The sequence below is a fragment of the Sebastes fasciatus genome, chromosome 1, assembly GCF_043250625.1.
Source record: "Sebastes fasciatus isolate fSebFas1 chromosome 1, fSebFas1.pri, whole genome shotgun sequence".
In the NCBI taxonomy this organism is placed as follows: domain Eukaryota; kingdom Metazoa; phylum Chordata; class Actinopteri; order Perciformes; family Sebastidae; genus Sebastes; species Sebastes fasciatus.
In genome coordinates this window covers 6,033,274-6,055,247 of record NC_133795.1, presented here as the reverse complement: position 1 = coordinate 6,055,247, position 21,974 = coordinate 6,033,274, and the positions used below count along the sequence as shown (strand labels likewise).

Below are 21,974 nucleotides of genomic sequence, written 5' to 3'. Positions count from 1 at the left end.
GCCACCATCATGTGAGGAGAGACCAAGCAATGCTAATCCATACCAAAGAACAAACACGGGCACGCTGCCCAGAGTCGGCTGCTGTTACACTGCTGAAGAAAGACGAGTGACTTTAGTGTGGCAGCTTAGTGCTGGGCATAAAAAGAGAAACGCTGAAGACTAATAACAGTCCTACGCAAACAAAACCACCAGTATGATTACTAAAACAAAAAGGTCACAATTTGAACATCTAAATGAAAAAAAGGCTCTGATAGTTACAAACTGCAGACTAAAAATAGTTAAAAGTACATCTTAAGTGTGCGTTTTCATGCTACCCATGTTCTGTGTGTACATGTTTCACCTGGTTCTCATGACAGGGACCTTGGCAGTACTCAGTCAGGCTCTCCACAGTCTGGTTGATGAGCCCTACGTTCTTCTCGTTGATGTAGAGTCCCAGCAGCCCCAGTCCGCCCGTGGTGCTGCCACAGATACAGTCCAGGAACTGAAGAGTCTCACACACCAGATTATAGTTGTTCTTGTTATGCTGATTGCGCAGAAAGTTCTGGAGATGGAAGGAGACAAAGAATACACTAACTAGGCACATCCTTCTCTCTCAGGACCCATGTTATCACCATTGATTTGTGATATACAGCATCTTTGTCATCAAGACAATGTCACACTTTAAACTACAAATAAGAAAGACAAAACTGTGGACTTGATGTTGAACATCATGAGCCCCCGTTTCGACGCAGGTACCAGGGTCTAAATTAAGTTCCAGGGACATTTTCCGGGACATTTTACCCCCCAAAAAGTACAGGAACTTTTGGGGAGTGGTTTGCATGGATGACCGTAGCTGATTGGTGAAACACACACACATCATTCATAAAACAAGGAAGTACTCTAGTATCGATTTAGGATCATTTCAGGAGAGAGAGAGAACATTTATCTTTGCTTGATTGCATTAAAAATAAAGTTAGGCTTAGCTGTCGGCTTCCCGACTCATTTTAAACTAGAATTACCGCCTCGAAGTTGTTTGCCTCCGCCAACCAGTCAAGTTGCAGCTTACATCCACGTCTGTCCAAAATGTCATCACTTCATCATTTTATCCCGTTAGACATTGGTGTGAAATTGTCATAACGAGCATATGAAAGTCTTGAGTTATGACCAAAAACATGTTTTGTGAGGTCCCAGTAACCTCGATTTTGACGACCATGAGAATGGGACGAACGTAAGGTCACAGTGACCTTAAACTTTGACCTTTGACCACCAAAATGTAATCAGTTCATCCTTGATTCCAAGTGGATGTTTGTGCCATATTCAAAGAAACTCCTTCCAGGCGTTTCTGAGATATCACGAGAATGGGATGAGCGTGAGGTCACAGTGACCTTGAAGGAACCTTTTAGTTCCCTGAGGAGTAGTTCCAGACTTCAGACTTTCCAGGACTACAATTACCAGGAACTTCTGGGTGGAAACCCGGCTATGGTCTGAAGAGACAGGTGGTACTAAGAACACTCCTTTAAACTTTTACTCAGGGAATCTAAAACATGTTTTCTCCAACATTTTCTGTCTTTCTCCTAAGTGAGAAATAAATACATGAATTTAAGAGTCATGAGGCTCATTCTATCGTTGTCTTCTTTTTAAGCATGTAAGCCTATTCAGCAGCCCAGTGGTGGAAGAAGTACTCAGTTCTTTTACTTGAGTAAAAGTACTAATACCACAGTTGAGAAATACTCTGTTTCAAGTCCTGCATTTAAAACCTTATTTAAGTAGAAAAGTACAAAAGTATTATCATCAAAATATACTTAAAGTACTAAAAGTTATTATGCATTATGCAAAATAATACATATTATATTATTGTATTATGATTACTGATGCATTAATGTGTACATCACTTTAATGATGGTAAAGGGGGAGCTCATTTAAATGCCTTTATATACTGCCGCTGGGTAGTTTAATCTACAGTAATATATTATAATGATCAGTTTAATTATATTTTGTATCAATGATGTAAATTTCCAAAGTAGCTAAAGCTTTAAAATAAATATAGGGGAGTAAAAAGTAGAATATTTCCCTCTGAGATGTAGTGGAGTAAAAGTATAAAGTAGCAGAAAATGGAAATACTCATGTGAAGTACCTCAAAATTTAGTAAATGTATTTGTAAATTTAGTGTATGTTACTTTCCACCACTGCAGCAGCCAGACATGTCTTGTCAATGAATCGATCATCTGTGCTGCACGGCTAGCAGTAAATCGATATCTTGCACCCACGCTGCGTCAGGATGGACGAGACAGAGCGATTCAGCACTCAGACAGCTACGTATCTTTTAATGAAGGCCTGCCCCCGGTTTGGTGTGCAAAACGGAATCAGTGCAAGAAGGAAGTCTACTGTCTGGGCTGCTGGAGCTAGCCATTACTAAACACCAACACACTCCTCATAGTGAAACCAGACCAAAGACACACCAGATACGGAAACAGCTGCATCAGGAAGTTCTGCAAATGGTGCCTATTTTTTACACGGTTTCATTTCTGTATAATCGAGTGTGGTGGTAGAAAGTTCAGAACACAGGTCAGGAAATGTTAGCAAGTCAAGGGATGGGGGCGGCAGGTGGGGGGGTGAGTTTAGGCAAAACAAACAACAAACTGGTGTAAAGGCTGACCTGCAGATCTCTGTTGTGGTTCTCACAGAGCAGCTGCATGAGGCGCAAGATGGGCTGCATGATGGTGATGATGACGCTCATCTCGCCTTCCTCCTGGCTCTTATCGGCGGTCGGGACGGGGGCGCCGTCGGCGGCCGCTTGGTGCTCTTCGGCTTCGGCCTCGCGGCGGTAGGTGGTGAAGGCCTTCTTGGTGACGACGGAGGCCTCCACTAGCTGCTCCTTCACCTCCTCGGTCACCACCGCCACCACCGGCACGTCTTTGACTAATCACATGAACAGGAGAGTAAAACACATATTCATGCACTGGTTTGTATAACCATTTAAATACACGGACACTTTTTTCAGCGAAATATCATGTTTTATTATCATGTCTTAATTTAAAGAAGACCTATTTTGCTTATTTTTAGGTAGATACTTTTATTTTGGTTTCTACTAGAACATGTTTACATGCTTTAATGTTCAATAAACACTTTATTCTTCTCATACCGGCTGTGCTGCAGCACCTCTTTTCACCCTCTGCTCTGTTTGAGCTCCTGCCCCGCCCTCCCAAACAGCCCAGCCTGCTCTACTGGGCGGCTATCATGCAAATGTGTTACTTGGTGACATCACCACGTTACAGAAGAAAAGGCAGAACTTCGAACAAGGCCTTTCAGTCAAGCCGGTGCGAGGTGCGCGTGCCACAAAATTAAGCCATCACGGCTTTCGCGTGGTGCTCTGTTGTGCAACTCAGAATTTTTGTAACCACCTTCCATTTCAACATGGATGCCTTCGAGGGAAGACTGGCAGACATCTCTGAAACTGTTCATAGAGAGACCACAAGGACAGTCACATGTCATTAAACTCTTGGAAAGGAATAGGCAACACGCTGGAAAAAGAAGAAGCTTTTTGCCGCAAGCTGTGAAAGAATATGAAAGATTGTTTTTTGTAAAAGCTAAAAAAAAGGTCTCATGGAAAGAGTGGCGACCCGAGGGGAAGCACCGAGAGACAGAAAGTCATTTAGACTTGGAGGTAAATAACTAATAATTACAGACACACATGCAATGTTTGGCGGTACATACGTCGGAGTTTAGTGTTGCCAGGGGGCCTACTTTCATTTCCGGTACCACTTGTTGACTTCATGCTTATCTACAGAACACTTTGTTTGTACTCCCCCTGGCGTTTCGAAGCATATTGCAACGAAAAACGCGCTCAGCATAAACGTATCTGTACATCTTGGTAGTGCGCGTGCCATCTACGGAGGTCCGCGCCACAGTGTCTCGCGTGAGTATAAACAAAGCTTAACACACTAAAGGAAAGAGAAAAAATCATAATAGGTCCCCTTGATACTGTATGAAATTCCTAAAATAAATGCTTACAGACAATGTAGGAGAATAAAAAGAAGAATGAATAGTAGAATATATAAACTAAATAAATGATGTGGCAGTTTCTGTTTTAGTACATATGACCTTTAGAGACTGGGTATTCAAACCGACTAAATGTCATGTACACGGAAGACGACAGAGGTTTATTTTGCCAGTTTGAAGATCTCATGTGACCCTTAAGAATATGATCTAACATTTCCAGTTGGTGACCTAAACTTCACCTTTCTTGCGTGCTGGCGTGTCTTTATCCGGTGGCTCCTCGTCCTTCTTCTTGCTGCCCAGATCGCTGGTATTCACCGTCACAGTGGCTTTGATCTCCTGCTGGGCCAGCTTCATGCGCTCATAAAACACCTTGAAGAATTTTTCGGACTTGTTGTCCCCCGTTAAACGACAGTAGAACGACCGCTGGAGGGAAAAAAAAGAAAGAAGAGGGCAATGCATGTTATTTGTTCTCCACTTTTTCTGTCTTACACTTCTGTGGTTTAAAGCAGTGGTTCCCAACCCATTTTCCTTGAAGCCCCCCCTCACCCTACTTGTATCTAAGAAAAACTGAGCCCCCCTAAAAATTCAGAGTGTGTTTACAGCTTTGACCACCAGCAGCCCTCGTCCCATGTCACGTTGCTTTTTCATAGGTCAGCGGACTAATTTGCCTTTACTTATTTGCCTTTAGATCGCTATGGAAACACAGACAACAATGGGCTGAAGGAAACTTTTAGTTCCCTGGAAAAGCCCCGCCTACTTGTATCTAAAAAAGCTGAGCCCACGCGAAAAAAATTGCAAATCCTCGAGCAAAATCCTCAATTTGAATAAAGTGATTCAGTGTACTAAATGAGTTATTTAGTTTTAAAATCAACTTTTCTTTAATGAACAGAACTCATCAGTTTCGTCAAAATACAGTAAACAAAGTGATCGCCAAGCAAATGCAGATACGTAATATGATCTTAATTTATTTAGCGTTGGAGCATTTTTGTTATTGTAGTTAAATGAATGTAATTTATGGTGTCAGATTGCTGCTAGACCGCCCCGTTAATACAGGTGCGAGCCTCTCTTTGTGTGCGTCAAGCGGGAGAGCAAATAGGTTTTTGACCGCAGGGAAAATATTGTTATTGAAAGGCTAAACGTCAACAAATATGAATTGAAGCAGAATATTTCTACTACTAAGTAGAAATAAAATTAGGGCTGTTAATTGATTAAAATATTTAATCACGATTTGCATGATTAATCTCGATTAACTATGAACAGTCGCAAATTAAAGTATTTAACAATCTTATCAACATAGGAGTGGGCAAATATGCTGCTTTATGCAAATGTATGTATATATTTATTATTGGAAATCAATTAACAACACAAAGCAATGACAAATATTGTCCAAAAACCCTCACAGGTACTGCATTTATCATTAAAAATATGCTTAAATCATAACTCAAGCCCAACAGGCTAATTTTGACAACCTCAGGGCAGACAAATCCTGATGCACCCACTGTGATCTTTTGGTGCCCCCCTAAGTGGGACCCCAGGTTGGGAACCACTGTTTTAAAAAAAATGTTTACTGGTCGGCTGCTCCAGATGGAGGAGTTTACACACCACTTTTTACCTAATGTTGTGCCAAAATGCTCGTTCAAGGTGGTTGACTTTCAACACCAACATGTAATGTTTCTTTTAAAAAAATCCTCCTTTGATCGGAGAACAAGGTCGTCAAGGTCTGAGGACATTTTTTATTTAGTAACCGCCACTTCTTATCGTTGTCTCTCTTACACTTTCTATGCAGTGCTGACAGCCAGAGGTTCTGTTAGAAGCCGTTACATAAGCCTCCTCTCACACTGCAAGACATGCTGCAAGGCCTCTCTGTGCTCACCTGATTTCACGCCATCTGCTCTCTGCCCCCGGATGCATAACACGGGTCTGGCACCCTGAGGACTATACGCTGGGAGGTAACGCTTACAAAACAGGCGAGCAACAGCAAAAATAAAAGACACGATTTTTTGGGGATATTTACATGCAGCCAAACTCAATGCACACACAAAGACACACTACTGTACAGTGTGCACGTGCAAACACACAAACAAAGGCGTGCCAGCGCAACACATGCAGGTAAAACACACACTCTGTAGAAACATGTTTATAGAATTTGGCTCACTAGTGTATCAATAAAAACTACATTTATGTGATTGCACAAAACCACAAATGTCAGATTTTATGAGCTTTTCAACTATGCAGGAACCAGTAAAACGTTTGATTCAGCGTGAGTAAGAGGTTTGTGAAGTCAAGGTGAGGTTCGGCTGAACCACCCAAAGGGCAATCATGTCTGAAAGCCTCGTATGCATGTAGCTATTGTTTTTCTGCAACAGGCTCATATGTTCTGTCCCATTTTCCTCCCCACAATCCCTCCTTACATAAGACCTGTAATCAGCTGAGTGGTTACAGTGAGGGCACACAGCGCCTCAGCTCTAACGCTGTTACATCAGCCCACAGAGGGTGAGCAGCGGAGAGACGGGGAGAGAGGGGAAAGGAGAGAGGAAAACCCTACCCTATTTTCAGTGCCAGAACGGCACGAAGTGAGCGTGCGGTGTGAAAGCGAGGAGGGAGAGTCAGAAAATGGGAGGAGAGGTAGTGGTGGGTGGGGTGGGGGGGGTTGATGCAAGCAGGAGTTATCACATACATAGACTCTGGGGCAGTTTTGAAAGCATGTTACATAAGAGTGTTTCCAGGTTTAGCTCAACTCAGATTTCTGAAAGAGGAGAAAGACATCTGGTGAAACCACATACAAGTGACTTTACCTGCATAGAAACCTATTTAGTGCAAATCTCTGCAGAATCACCTGACCCGAGTCCTACGGGAGACAGAACACTTAACGCATTAAGCAAACCAGAGCTGTTTTCGTTTACTCTTTTATGCAACAGTTTATTCTTGCTTGTTTTTCACATCGTGTTGTTGACAACATAGGGTCATTCGTTGATAGTGATCTGATTAAGAGTCAGCAGAAGACTTACGCAAGCAGGTCCACTCCTCCAGACAGAGGCAACAGCTCCGGGATAGCAGCTTTACAAGATTACCGTATTAAATAGAACTCATGACTGTGGCCGTGAAAACTCATTTTCTCCCCCGATGTGAAGGCAGTAATTTTTTGTCGACACTCGTCTGACATAAATGCTGTTGGCAAAAGCAGCAGCAGCATGCGGCAACTGTTGCCCCGTGCTCTGCCAGCAGAGTCAGATGAACTAGGGCTGGGTATCAAACTTTTTGGTAACAAACACTGTTGAATACTAAAAGTTCAAAGGCATCAAATTCTTGCTCAGTTCGGTGTTCCTCGTACATAGTTTCAGGTTTAAATCACAGTCAAACAGACTGTATTTCATTCAGAGTTATTGCAAGGCTGCTTGAGGTGAGAAAACATGCAACATTTTAGAAGTTTGACTACTTTTGTTTAAAGGTCCCATATTGTAAAAAGTGAGAGTTTCATGACTTTTATATTATAAAGCAAGTTAAAGTGCTTTATAAATACTGTGAAAGTATCAAAACGCTCAATCCACAGATAAATACACACAGCCTGTATTTAGATATTGTGCGTCTGAAACAAGCCGTCAGGATTTCTGTCCATTTGTGATGTCACAAATCTACAATATTTAGACCATTACACGGTTTTAAACGTAAACAAACTAAATGTGTCCCCAGTTTATTTCCTGTTGCAGTGTATGTAAATAACATCAGCTGACAGGAAGTAAACATGGACCCAAGCTGTTTCCTAGCAACGCAATTCCATTGAAATGCACTAAAACGGAGCGTTTCTGATAGAGGGTGAATACAGGTATATTCAGGCAGACAGTATGAGGAAAATAATGTGTTGTTTGAACATTAAAGCATGTAAACATGTTCTAGTAGAAAGCCAACATACAAGTATAAACCTGAAGATGAGCTGATATGGGACCTTTAAGTTAAAAAAGTTTCTTTATTAAGGCTGTCAAAGTTAACGCAAATTTATTTTAACGCCATTCATTTGTTTAACGCATTAATGCAACTTACGACTTTTAGGTCGTAGAGGGCACCGTTTTAAAGTCAGAGGGAAGAATCCATTGGTACCAACCATGTCATACTAGCTTATCGTGAAAGAGGCTGAATAACACTCCAAACTTGCGCTAATTTTGGCGAGGAAAAACTGGCAGTCATTTTCAAAGGGGTCCATTGACCTCTAACCTCAAGATATGTGAATGAAAATGGGTTCTATGGGTACCCACGAGTCTCCCCTTTACAGACATGCCCACTTTATGATAATCACATGCAGTTTGGAGCAAGTCATAGTCAAGTCAGCACACTGACACACTGACTGCTGTTGTTGCCTGTTGGGCTGCAGTTATGATTTGAGCATATTTTTTTATACTAAATGCAGTACCTGTGAGGGTTTCTGGACCATATTTGTTATTGTTTTGTGTTGTTAATTGATTTATAATAAAACATATATTTGCATAAAGTAAGCATATTTGCACACTCCCATGTTGATAAGAGTATTAAATACTTGACAAATCTCCCTTTAAGTTACATTTTGAACAGATAATAAAATGTGTGATTCATTGGGGATTAACTATGGACAATCATGCGATTAATCATGATTAACTATGGACAATCAAGTGATTAATCATGATTAAATATTTTAATTGATTGATAGTTTTTATAGAAAAAACATGTTTTAATTTCTCAAAGTAAGGTACTGAAAAAAGTTTAGTATATATAGAATATGACAGGATTTAAAGATGAACTCTTTCATAAGGAAACTGATTCAGAGAACAACTTTGATCATTTTAAACAATCTCTGCCAAATTTAGCCCCCACTTCCCTCGTTGACTGCTGAGTCATTCTTAAAAGAAAATGAGTCAGCCAATCAGCCTCAGCTTTTCCCCCTGAGGCGGCTTAGCCCTCTACGTGTCCCACTACAGAGCCATTCAGCTTCCTGGGAGCTCTGCTGATCCTGCGGCTGTCAGTCATGTTCAGCTCAGCAGGTTCAGGTCGACTCATAAATTCACTCTCCAGATTCAACATGGTGGCACAGCGGGGCCTCCCTTTCTGATTATTCTGCGCTCCTGCTTTTCTCTCTCCTTTTCCCCGTCAGCTGCCACCCCGGCTCCTGGCATCAACACGGGCCGGTTATGTAAGGTCTGTTTATACCACCAGCTCTCTCTTTCTTTTTATCCGTCTCCCGCCTTTCCAGCCTGACACCTTGGTGAGTGACAAAGCCATCTCTGTGCTCATTGGAGGGGCTCCGGTGGCGTATACTGTGCCACCGCCCAGATGGTAACCACGGAGATCTGCTCTTTGAAGCTATACGACGAGAGCGCCAGACAGGAGGTTGAAATGAAAGTGAGATGCATGCACGGGTGCGTGTTCTCTGTGCAGGCAACAAGCCAAGCAAAGTAGAAAATGCATCCAACAACAACAAAAATGTAAAAGCATCTGATCTGACTGAAAAGCTGCACCGAGCAGGGTTGAAATAATTAAACTGCTATAAACTATAAACTGAGTTTTAAGAGGAGAATCCCCTGCCCAGAAGAGAGCTGGTATGTTGATGACTCTGATGCCTGGAAACTCACTTTGCAGAAGCTTTTTAAAGCTTTCCAAGAGGTAGCTGTAAAGTGAACATGAACCGTGCGGAGGTGGGGTGTGTGTGGCGGGGGTGGGGGGGGGGAAGTAAATCACGCTTGGAAGGGGCTGAGGGTATCGGCGTGCCACAACAAGCCTATTGAGTAAGAGCGATGCGGTGGCACCTGTTTGGTCCTGTGACAGTTAAGGATCTGAGGTCACGAAGACAGTGTTGAGTAGATGGATGGAGGGCTGGGAGGAGCAGCGCTGCTTGTCTTACATAACACACACAAACACACACACTTTCTCTGAGGGCTGTTTTTGGAATAAGCTTTTGTAGCCTCTAAGTATATCCAGCAGTGCGTGTATGTGTGTGCATGTGCTAATGGGGTGCACAGATGAGTATGCAAGAGTGTAGTTTAAGCTAAGATACAGTCTGAGTGCTTCATGTCTGCTTGAGTTTCACTATTAGTGTCGCAGTATTTGCTGTCTATAACTGAACAGCTACCTGGAGGGCGTGTGCATACGTGTCACACGATATGTTATCGTGTCCATAATTATCTATTCAGGCTTAGGATATGTATGGAAAGTTATGTAGTTCAATAATTCATGTACTGCAAGATGTCTTTAAAGACAAAATGTGCCAATAAGTCAGTAGGCCTACATTATCGTCCATTAAAACACTGTCACCAGTTACGTTTTTGTTGTTACTTTATGTATTTTAAGTATATAAGAAGTGGATGTAGTCACCCTGATGTCACCCATTGGTTTGTGGGCTATGGCTTTGAAGCCTCGAGGTCGGCATTGTCGCTGTCGCCATCTTGTTTTTTTGCAACCAGAAGTGACATGAGCGGGTGGAGCAACCGAACGCTGAATAAGACATTTTTAGGCGACCAAAATGTTACAATTAACTTTCATGAACTTAAAACACACTGTGAAAGGGTTAAAGTCGTAAGACGACAACTCCATCGGACAACTCCCAGACCGGACAACGCCGCGGTAGCGACCGGTCAATCACAAGGTAGCCACGCCCTAAAGCATCCCCTAAAGCATCTCTATTTGTCTCTAATAGGGACCATTATCTACTACTTTCCTTGTGTTCTGCACAACTATTGTGAAGTTCACAAAGAAACTGTAAACAAACAAAGCATAAATGCAACAGGGACTTCCAGCCATCGGCAGATCTACGAGTGTGAGAACAGACAACAACGAAACCGAGGGGAGACGAGTGAAACATGTGTTGACGAGCAAGACCTGAGGTAGGCTAACCCACATGGGCTAACCTAGTAGCAGCCTTGTAACTGCGTTTGAATAATAAAACTTGTTTTTTCCCCCCCTCTAAATCTGTCTCTGTTTGAGTGCGTGTGTGGGAAAGTTAGAGGAAGATGTGAAATATCAAACAAAACCTTTTATTATAGGAAGTACAATAATACTCAATTGTGTTTTCTGTAACTAAGCAACCAACCGCAGCCGACAATGCATGCCCAGTGTACAAGAAAGGTCATGTGACATGAGTTTTCAGGTGTGTTAGTATTGACGGAGATTATTTCTAAAACGTGCTAAAAACGCCTGTGTGTACAGAGATCATAGTATTAGTGTCTGAAGTGTGGTCTTATTCATATGTTTGCATAAGGTATTGGCTATAGAGCATAGTGCTGCTAAATGTATTTGTTGTTTTCAATACAAAACTTAATACTTATAATACCATGATCATTTTGGTCACTATAAATCGTGATATAACATTTTTTCATCTCTACTACAGGGTGACTGCTGAATATAAGTAATGAGCAAATCGCGTGTATGAGTGGTTGGTTTTCATGAATGATAGCTGTACCCTTTCAAACTGGCCTGCATTTGAGTTATGACATGTTAAGCAAATAACAAAAAAATAATTGTTTTCAGCCTATGGGCAGATGCTAAGATAAGGAGTTACAAAAAAGTTTAAAGCAAGTATAGAGACTGCATCAAAATCGTGTCTTGTTCAACCACGAGTCAGTGTGTATTGATGTGGTGCATCAGTGAGTCAGAATTTTATTGTAGAAAGTTATATACCTGCAGCGCTACACAGGCTCTCATGACTCAATAATCAGCATGCTGGTTGAAAGTTTAGCTTGTACTCACAGTCACAGTAATACCTGGGCTGAATACAGCTGATGTAACTGTTTTAAATACTTAGTGAAGGGCCTTTTACATGTAAATGGACAAACTTGTGCAATTTGTGGTAGTTTTAGCACAACAAGTAAATGTGTGAGCGAAACCTAAGCTGCTATCACAGCCCGATGAAAGTCTTTGAGCAACATGTTTGTGTCTGTAAAGGATGTCACCAGACACCCCAACGAATTCAATTACCAGGATTTAATGGATAAGGATAAACAAGAACGGGCTGAATCCTGCAGCCCAGTTTGTGAGCCTTTAATATTCTCCTCCCGATGTTCCTCCGTCTAATTATTTTGGCCAGCAGATAAACATCTCTGGGGAAGGAAGCAGCGGTGGCCTGTTCAGTGTGTTACTCTTACACATCATGCAGGGGGGGAAAGCCAGGAGAAGGACTGATAGGACAAACTCAGTGTCCTGTCCTGACCCATTTCTCCTTGTAGTCACTAACACACTTACCCTGTCCCCTCGAGGCTGCCATATCAAGTCCAGCAGCTATCGCAGGAGCTCTGGGGGCCCTGGATGAATTCATTCTCAAGCTCACCAACAGCCCTCCATCTTTCTCTCTTATGCTCGCTTTTTTCCCAGTAATTTTGTTGGCTAGGCTACGTCCCTGGGTTACCTCGAAAAACAAACAAACAGACTTCTTGGAGAAATCTGTGGGCATGTTTTTGTCCTGCTTTTCATTTAGACAACAAGAACCCTTCTGTCCTAAAAAAAAGGGGGCAGGCAACCCGTCGTTATGTAACACAGGGAAATGTGGTGCATCTGCTGATATGTTGTAAATCCACTCTGGACCATACATGATTTTTCAACAAAGCTCTCTTGTCCTGACGCCTAACTTAAAATCTGAAAACAAGAAGCTTCTTTATAATTGCGTCTCCTCCTTGTTTAAGGCAATAAACTGCTCCGCTTATCAGGTTCACTTTCAGGTTATAATCTACCAGCATTAAAGCATTCACTGTTGATTCTCTTTAATTTATGCAAATAACTTGGTGCCATTTCCCCTAGATAGTGCAATAACTGTGCAACACATTCACTAAAACGAGACAAAGAAGTGTGCAAACATTTGCAATGGCCTGGGGTGCACAAAACAAACAGAAAGGTTACACGCCCAGCTCAGAATGCATGCTACAGGCTACTTTCAGCAGTGGACACTGAGCTTTGCGGCCAAGTCGATAAGTCAGTTGAGTTGATCTGCCCTAAGGGAGGCTGTAGGGAGTGGCTCAGGTAAAAGGGCTGGCGCCGCCTTATCTGGAGGAACTATTGCATCTTCATACTGCAGTTAGAGCACTGAGGTCGACCAATCAGATGCTCCTGGATGTCCACAGAACTAGACACAAAACACTCGTCAAATACCGCCGCTTGGTCAGTGCCCCTCAGCATCAGAGACCAACGCACGGGTTACCCCTCTTACGTTACTTTTTGACGTGTCAGGGACGGCGTGTCAATATACGCTTGTAACATGCATAGTGTCCTTTCAAAATAAACTCCGTTTTCACAGGATGTTAGGTTTAGGCAACACATCCACTTAGTTTGGTTTAGGAAACGGTCGTGTTTGACGTTAACTTCACATGACTAGCGGCTCACGTGCCCCACGGGACTGACGATACTGTGACTACCGCGACAAAATAAGTCAACGTTAGTTTTAGTTTCACACGGGCCACGAACAGCGGTCTCCTGGTTGAAAGTCTTGTGTTTGTTTGACCCATCCACCACGCCTCCCAACGCCCCTCAGCAGACTCTCACGCTCTGAATACTACATCACTTGCTTCGACCGCCGAATAACACCGTGGGTGGGTTTACATTGGAGTTAGTTGAAAGCCTGCTGCGTTGCATACAGTTGCTAAAAGGTACCTCAATGCGGCGATATCCAATGCTGAGGGACACTTCCCGCCTTTAATCTCTTGAACAGCTTACCGATTCATATTAAAACTGCTCAGACTACAGAAACATTTAAGTTGCAGCAGTTGAGCTTGACATCTTGACTTTATCTTCTTTTGTGCTGCATTTCTTTTACCACAGTTATTTTGCACATCATGTTTATTGTTTTCCTTTGTTCTTATTGTTGTTTGCTTTGTATTCATTTGTATTTTGTGGCTGTTCAGTAGGGGAGGGAATCACCAGAGGCCCTACGATAAACATTTTGCGATATGCTGAGTATTGCTATAAGATATATTGTGATATGTTGCGATTTATTACCTTTTTTTTCAACTGCAAATTATGCAGTTTGTCCGTTTTATCTAATAAGATGCAGTTTTCACTCTGTTCATCTCAGTTTTCATCCACATATCTTGAGGTCAGAGGTCAAGAGTTCCCTTTGAAAAAGGCCATGCCAGTTTTTCCTCACCTACATTTTGCATAACTTTGGAGCATTACTTAGTGTTCTTCTCAACAAGCTAACATGACATGGATGGTATCAATGAATTCCTTAGGTTTTTTCTAGGTTCATAGGATACAAGTACCTTTAGCTTTAGCTATAAGACTGACTCCTATGAAATACAGACGAGCGGCTGGGCCCGCCGGCGAGCCGTCGGATTGTAAAGAGGTTAATAGTTTATATAATAAAAGATCGATACTTGAGGTCTGTGTATTGATACAATATTACCATGCAAAATATTGCGATACTATGCTGTATTGATTTTTCCCTCCACCCCTACTGTTCAGCACTTTGGACAACTGCGATGTTTTTAAATGTGCTGTACAAATAAAGTTTGACTCGACTTGACCAGAGAGTTAGTGAAATCTATTGGATCTCTCAGGAGGCCTCTGAGGGTTTATGCCTTTTATTGCCATCTTTCCACCAGCAAAGCATGACCCAGTTAAGGGTCCGGTAGGAATGTTAGGAGGCCCCGGGTTCTGGCCGTCATTCACCCAGGCAGAGGCAGGAAGCAGCTTATGTAACAGGAGTCATGCGAGCGCCTTTGTTTACATTGTGTGTATTTAAACAGTGACGTTGTTCTGTAAGTTACACTTTCACTTTATTATTCCCATACAGTACAAACAGAACAGACTGTAACCTCCTTCCAAATTAAAGCGGTTCACGTGTGCAGGTAAAAGCTGCACACGTTTACATTTTCCTGTTCAATCACAAAGGGACCTTCATCATGACCATAAAGCTAAACTGCCAGTTATGTTTCATATTACATTTCAGTGGAGTAAGAGCCTGAAAATAGTGCTGCCCTTTCTATTTATTCAATTGTGACAATGGTGAAACGATTAATCGATTAATTGTCAACTATTAAATTAATCGGCAACTATTTTGATAATCAAAAAAGGTAATAATTCTCTGATTCCAGCTTCTTAAATGTGATTATTTTCTGGTTTCTGTACTCCTCTGTGAAGGTAAACTGAATATCTTTGAGTTGTGGACAAAATAAGACATTTGAGAACGTCATCTTGGGCTTTGAGAAAGACTGATAGACATTTTTCTGACATTTTATAAACCAAACAACTAATCGATTAATCCAGAAAATAATCGACAGATTAATCGACAATGAAAATAATCGTTAGTTGCAGCCCTAGAATCGATCGTATAGGATTCCCAAAGACTCCCACCTCCTGTGACAGCACAACGCAAACAGTAGCCTATTATGCAACAGGCCTGTTTATGCAAGAGGACACAAAGGAGCACACATACACCAACCACAAAACCAGAATACACTGATAGACGGCTGACAAGCACTCACACACTTGGCCACAAATACAAACATACACGTATTCTACGTCACGTATGCACACGCACGCACACACACATCATGCACAGCATACAAGCTGAAATAATGCAGTTGCAAACACAGCAGCTCTCTCTCCCCTCTCAACCTGCTCGCAAAGAGTTAGCGTTGCCTTAGCAACCCCAGGCTCGCTGTGGGGAGGCTGATGACGTGTTTGGCTGCACAGCTTTGACCTCTCGCAGCAGACTACTGTTCCTCTTCCTCTCTGACTTCCCTTTCTCCTCTACATGGCTCAAACTCACTTTCCCTTTTTTTTTTCTTTTTCAAAATGTCAATAAGTTCAAACATGTTTGGATGCTTTCTGCACACGACTGTGAAGTCTAGCTTTTTAAAATGTGTCCAGGAATGTGTACACTGACAACGGGGGGTCTTTCCTTTTCTCTTTTCTTGTTTGTTTTCTATTGACAGCAATGGACCTCTGGGCTAATAACTTAAATTCTTCACACCATAGGTTTTGAACCCCTCGACATAGCATCTCCTCGTTGAGATTCTGCTCATGCCTCTCTGGAGAGAATGCTTTTAGTAGTCCCATTTAATTGCAGGCCACACGTGTGAGTGTTGGACCTCATTAACACTTCACTTCCATCCTCCTCTGCCCCGTCTGTGCTTTGTACTCTTGAACCCAGTAACCCGGACTCACCTGGATGACCGTGTTTCCCCCCTCCAGCAGAGCGATGGCCAGCAGTATGCTCTCCTGGAAGATCCGATCGCTGGTAGCGTTCATTATGAGATCGATGACCAGATCAGACGCCCCTTCTTTGTCCAGGTGGCACTGGACCTCCGCCAAACTCAGGTCCCCTCGACCTCCGACCCCGGAGCTGACAACTATGGGCACAGAAGTGAAAATGATTATCATCTACATTAATGCTGATCTATTCAGGTTTTCAGACAGGTTACATAATAGAACATGGGTCGCACTCTATTATCATATTTGAGTACTGAATGCTGCTGATTGCGATGTAAGAGTTTGACCGTTTCCATCATACTGCAGGCTTTATGCAGACTCAGTCACTGCATTCATATTTAACTTGTGTTGCCAAAATATGAACAATAAAGGCTGTGTTATTGTTAGTTATAGCCAGAGGTGGGACCAAGTCCTTGTTTTACAAGTCACAATTAAAGCTGAAGTAGGCGAGATTGGAGCAAATATGGTCGCTTTATCGTGACAGTAGCACATGAAACAGGTAACCTGAAAAAAATCATGTGCCTCTGTGTCCTCCGGTGCTCCTAACGGCATCTGCAAGATTTCACATACCGGAGGAAAACAAGCAGTAAGAGCTGATCTGAGGTCTGATGTCCAGCTGATGTCTATGAAAGCCGGCTGTCAATCACTCGCGAACTCCGACCAAGCGATCAAACTAGGCCGTGCAGATCAAATATGAAACGTTAAATGTTACGTTAATGCCTATTTCTCGCCTCAAATGTTTTCAGAATAATCTTGTAGTGCACGGTTTAGCTGTAAAAAGAGAAAGTTTGTGACGCCGCCGCCAATCTGGCGAAGGAACGCCAAGTTCTGGTCACATGACCGGAGCACAACCAATAGGAACGCTCTCTCAATGAAATGACCTGTGATTGGTCAAAGTCTCCCGTCACAGGCTAGATTTTCTAAAGCCTGAAAACAGAGCCATGAGGAGGTGCAGAAGTCTAGTCAGGTCAAGACTGACAAGTCCAAAGTCCTAAACTTTCAGTTTAGAGTCCTAAAAAAGTCATAATGCGCTCTGCCCATAATGTAATGCCATTTGCGTCTCTGTAATTTCTGACACACGTTTTGCGTACTGCCATTCATTTTTTGTTGACCACTGCATTTTTTTTAATGCAATCTATTTTTCCAACTGCCTCTCAGTAACGTAACATTCGTTCCTCATGGTTCTCTCCTGCAGCTTGATTGGATGCTGTCGGATTGGTTCAAACAAAGTGGACCTGGGGAATTTAGTGTTGACTAGCTGGGAATGAATAGCGTTAATGTAAGTTGATTCAGGAAATGAAGGGAAATTAATTGATTTGAGAAACACTTTTTAAATAACATACTTTTGGGTTTGGGGGAAGGTATCAAGTATTTTCAAGTGAAAAGGTTAAAGTCACAAAAACACAAACAACTGTAGTGGACAGTCTCAACAGACTCCACGGACACTATCTGATGTAACTGGATGTGTGAATCAGGTTTATATAGGATGCTATTTAATACAAAAAAGGTTTTGCTGCATGGAACAAACCACAGGTGTCTTTCTGATCCGTTCAGCCAAAGCGAACAAATAACATCAGATGTGTGTGTTCTTCACGGAGTCCCTTTAACTCCTACTGCTGCTGCTGCTGGCTACCACAGCCAGCCAGGGGAAGCAGTGGTGAGATAACAGCACCCATCAGAGCCATCTCTGGCTGGGCGAGCCACTGAATCAACAACACATCCCATTCTAGACGGAGCTTGGCTCTCTGGTTGCCTGGCAACAACACGGCCCACGTTATGCCGAGGAGAGAGCCAGTATGCTCGGTAGCAGAGCCGAGGTCCAAGGGCTTAAAGGAGTACAAGGCCATGGCTGTGAATAAGATCGCTTTCTTTTTTTTTTCTCTCTCCGCTCTAAAGCATTAGAGATGAACGATGAGTCATAGCTGTGATGAGAGACGCCAAGCGCCATAATGAATAAATGTCAGTTACGAACAATCTATTACATTTGTGAATGTCAGTCTTGATTGAGCAAAGATTGAGAGACGTATGGATGGAGACACCGCTGTCTTCTGTGAATATATATAGCCTTCTGTAAACTTGTTGTGAACACAATGCACATATGCCCAAAATGTATACTGCTGTAGATCAACATGGTGTGGTCAGGTGGGCGCCCACGTGAAAGCTATCTTGTGTTTACCCAACGGAAATTGATGCCCGTCACTAGGACTATTCTTTGTAATCTGTGTAACTAACAGACAAACATTTCCGAACTCCCACATAACCTGAAAACACTTTCCTGTGAAAGTCATACAATGATATGAAGTGATTCTGAAAGTTTAACTTTTGACCGAATGATTACTCAGTGCCATTTTAAATAGGTTTCTTTCCTTTTCACCTAGAAATACATATATATTTTGGATTACAGAGATTGTACTTGTGTGTGTAATCATCTGATTGTAAAATAGTTTATATTTCATAAAAACTAAATAATAAGTAACAAAAAGTAAAAAAGCAGAGAATGCCTTATATGGGTAAGAATGTGTGCACGGTGTATTGTAGTGTTAAAGGTGCTAAATTAGAAATTCAGAGCATTAATATAACAGCAAACAACTATTTGGTATGTAAAGATATAGAGGAGTGATGTCTACCTGAGCAGAGAATGAAGTCACTCTCCCTCTGTATATACAAAGTGAATTAACTTTCAAGAATTGAAAACGCACTCTAAAAAGGGTAAAATTTATAAGACGAATACACGGACAACACCAAGACCGGATAACGCCATGGTAGCGACCTGTCAATCACAAGGTAGCCACGCCCTAAAGCATCCCCTGCTTTATGGTCTATTTGACTCTAAATGGAACCATAATTTACTAAATGAACATCATGCTGTATTGAAGAAAAACTAGCGATTGAGACTATAAACTCATGTTTACAAGTATTGTACATGAGGTAATAAATCAAGTGAGAGGTAGGGTAATTTTCTCATAGACTTCTAGACAATCAGACTTCTTTTTGCAACCAGAGGAGTCGCCCCCTGCTGGCTGTTAGAAAGAATGCAAGTTTAAGGCACTTCAGCATTGGCTTCACGTTTCAGAACTGGAGGTAGCCCACTGGTTCTGACCCACGGCGTTGTTGCGGAAGCGTAGCGCCCACCCTCCGGTTCCCCCCAGGTTAACACTGTTCGTGCTGTTAGCACCATTAGCTGCTCAGCCGTCGCCATGTTGAGAGCCTTGTAGAGGCAATCCCTCAATCATAGATGTGCTCTGAATTTCGAATTTAGCACCTTTAAAACTCCACATCTATGCTGATGGGTAAAATCTTCAATTTGACTAGATGATCATGAAGATCATCATCATTCCTTATATCTAATGTTCTGATGCCTTCTTTCTTTGAACAGATTCCATCTCTGACATTAAGTGACTGAAAGATAAGAAAGCTTCATATAAAACACCTACTGAGGGGAAGATTGTTTCCAATTTAGTCTGGCTGTTCTCTTTTAGTTTAGTTAGAGTTTGAATGATGTGCCTAAAGCTGAAAGGTCTCATGTTTTTTTTCTTTATTTATAACTAAACTAATCTGTTCCTGACATATTGCAGCTGGTAGCTATAAACTAAACTATTTAAATTGTTTTATTCGATTTGTTTGTGCTGTGTGTTGAGCTTGTTGCAGCACTGACCGGGTTACCCCAAAGTGAATCATCTCCTCTTATCTTTATGAGCGTAACCATACAGACCGACAGATACTGGACTGTTATACACACCTGTAGGTGATTTCCCCGGCGCTCCAGCAGAGAGTGGACCGCTGCTGAAGGTCGTGAGGCTCTCTCTCCTCTGGCCAGGTTTGGCGTTCCCGTAGTATCGATTGACCAAGATCTGCCGCAGAGCTTCGCCCTGTCAGTGAGAATGGATGTTAGGAGGTGAAGCCCAATTAAAGTGACCACGTCACAGAAATGGAGCTGGAAGCCAGAGTCAGTGTTACTGTGCTACTGTAGCAACCCAACACCAGAGCATTTTAACGCAAGAATACAATTAATCGCACTAATATTTTGAAGTCCCACATGAAAAAGCCTGCATTATAAGGCTGTGAAAAGTTACAAGGACACGTCTTTGGAAGAACCTGTTATAAAAAGGATTTTTGAATTCCTTTTAGAGATACTCAACGCAATTAAATAAGAAAACTTGTATAAATAGAAATAAATTAAAACAAGTAAAAAAAAAATACACAAAAAGTAAGAGTAACGCCTCGTTTCCACAGGGTTGTTTAGTGTCTGTAAATCCGTATAGTATACGGATTGCGCCCCTAGTGTTCAACGCGAGGAAATGCATCTCTTTACGGCATGCTAGCTGTGTAACAGAGTGCATGCATAGTGGTTCATATGTCTTTTAACAAAATAGTTCACAAAACTGCTAAATATGCCTTCAAACTTTTCATTAAGAAAAAAAAAATATATAAGTAGAGCTGTATTACATTCATAAAATCAGTTTATTAACTCTCTAATTCCATAGGCACACTGTGCATACACTCTGTCCGTAATCTGCCGTAATCTGTCGATGCACATTACGGACCGAAAAAAACGGTAGGAGGAGTTTCACAAACACATCGGAGATCCTGGAGGTTCCCATAGGAATGAATGAACTTCTGGGTAATTTGCATACTTTCACAGAGCTATGTGGAAACGAGGCGTAACAGTGCCAGAGCATTGAAGGCTAATTCAAATAAGACATCCCCCTTGGAAGAAGTCAAGACACAGCATCTTCATATATGACCTTTGCCCTCTGACCCTTAGTGATGTTCAAAGGCGACACCGTGCCCTCTCCCATTTCACCATATGCCGACATTCAGTGTTTCCCCATATTAGTTTGATGTACTGTAAATCAGTGCAGCGTCACCTACACGGCCCCTCCGGGCCAAACATGTCACACGCCGTCAAAGAAGAGATGAACACCCAAAGTAAAATCCATCCGTTGATGTGCCACACGTGTTACATATCGTACAACTGACAGGGGAGTGAGGGAGTGCCATGCTGTGGAAGCTGTGGGACTGGGAGGGCATCACAACGGCCAGTGGGTTGTCAACCATCAATAAGATGGAGGCTTGGACCAAACCAAACTCAGTACCTACCCTCCTCTGATCCTCCAGTTGCTTCTGTGGCTGGTTGGGATCAAGCTCCTTAAAAAGGTGAGGTGAGTTAGCAGAAAGCAATCAAATAAGAATAAAAAATAAAGAAAAAGGGTTGAAAAGGAAATTTGGGAAAGAAATTAGAAAACAAAATAGGGTGTTAATACAGTGCACATTAGTTACTTTACTAGCATGCAGGAAATTGTGTGCAAATTAGATCATGCAGTTAAGAGGGAAGTGGTTGTGTCAGGGAAGACGTGAGGTTGAGTCAAAGTCATGCAAGGCTTCGTGCAAGCGAGGACGGATACTCATTCTAAAACATCGGATAAATAGAGTTCATTATTCAGAAAAAAAAGTGAATTTCATAGCTTATTTTTGCTAGCTCTTGCAGTGGCGGAGGAAGTATTGAGATCCTGCACTTAAGTAAAAGTACCAAAACAACAATGTAATTGTAAATACTCTATTCTATATCTAAGTATCAATAGTGAATTGTACTTAAAGTATCAAAAGTAAAAGTTCTCGTTCTGCAGAAAAAAGGGCATTTACTGGCATATTATTATACAATATAGATTGTTAATACTGATTCATTAATGTGTAAGCAGCATTTAACTTAAACAACTATTTTATTTACACTGGTTTATTATTAAACCAAATGACATATTTTTTAAGCTTATCGTATGTGTTTTATTTCAACTATTATTCTGAAAACTAACTAGTAACTTAAGTAAAATGTGCAATAG

The 21,974-nt window shown here is 41.9% G+C and overlaps 1 protein-coding gene across 8 annotated transcripts in view; it reads right to left on the bottom strand.

Annotated features, from left to right (window-relative positions):
• The window catches only part of itpr1b (inositol 1,4,5-trisphosphate receptor, type 1b), a 123,484-nt gene that overhangs the window by 38,414 nt on the left and 63,096 nt on the right, over nt 1-21,974 (bottom strand). For 6 of the 8 annotated variants that reach the window (XM_074651148.1, XM_074651231.1, XM_074651306.1 and 3 more), the window contains 6 exons: nt 21,238-21,285; nt 19,877-20,006; nt 16,093-16,277; nt 4,218-4,401; nt 2,636-2,898; nt 341-541 (listed from right to left, as the gene is read on the bottom strand). In XM_074651148.1, the coding sequence (XP_074507249.1) occupies nt 341-541; nt 2,636-2,898; nt 4,218-4,401; nt 16,093-16,277; nt 19,877-20,006; nt 21,238-21,285 (1,011 nt within the window). The remainder of the gene's footprint in view (nt 1-340; nt 542-2,635; nt 2,899-4,217; nt 4,402-16,092; nt 16,278-19,876; nt 20,007-21,237; nt 21,286-21,974) is intronic. The other 2 variants (XM_074651559.1, XM_074651639.1) reach the window with 1 other exon arrangement.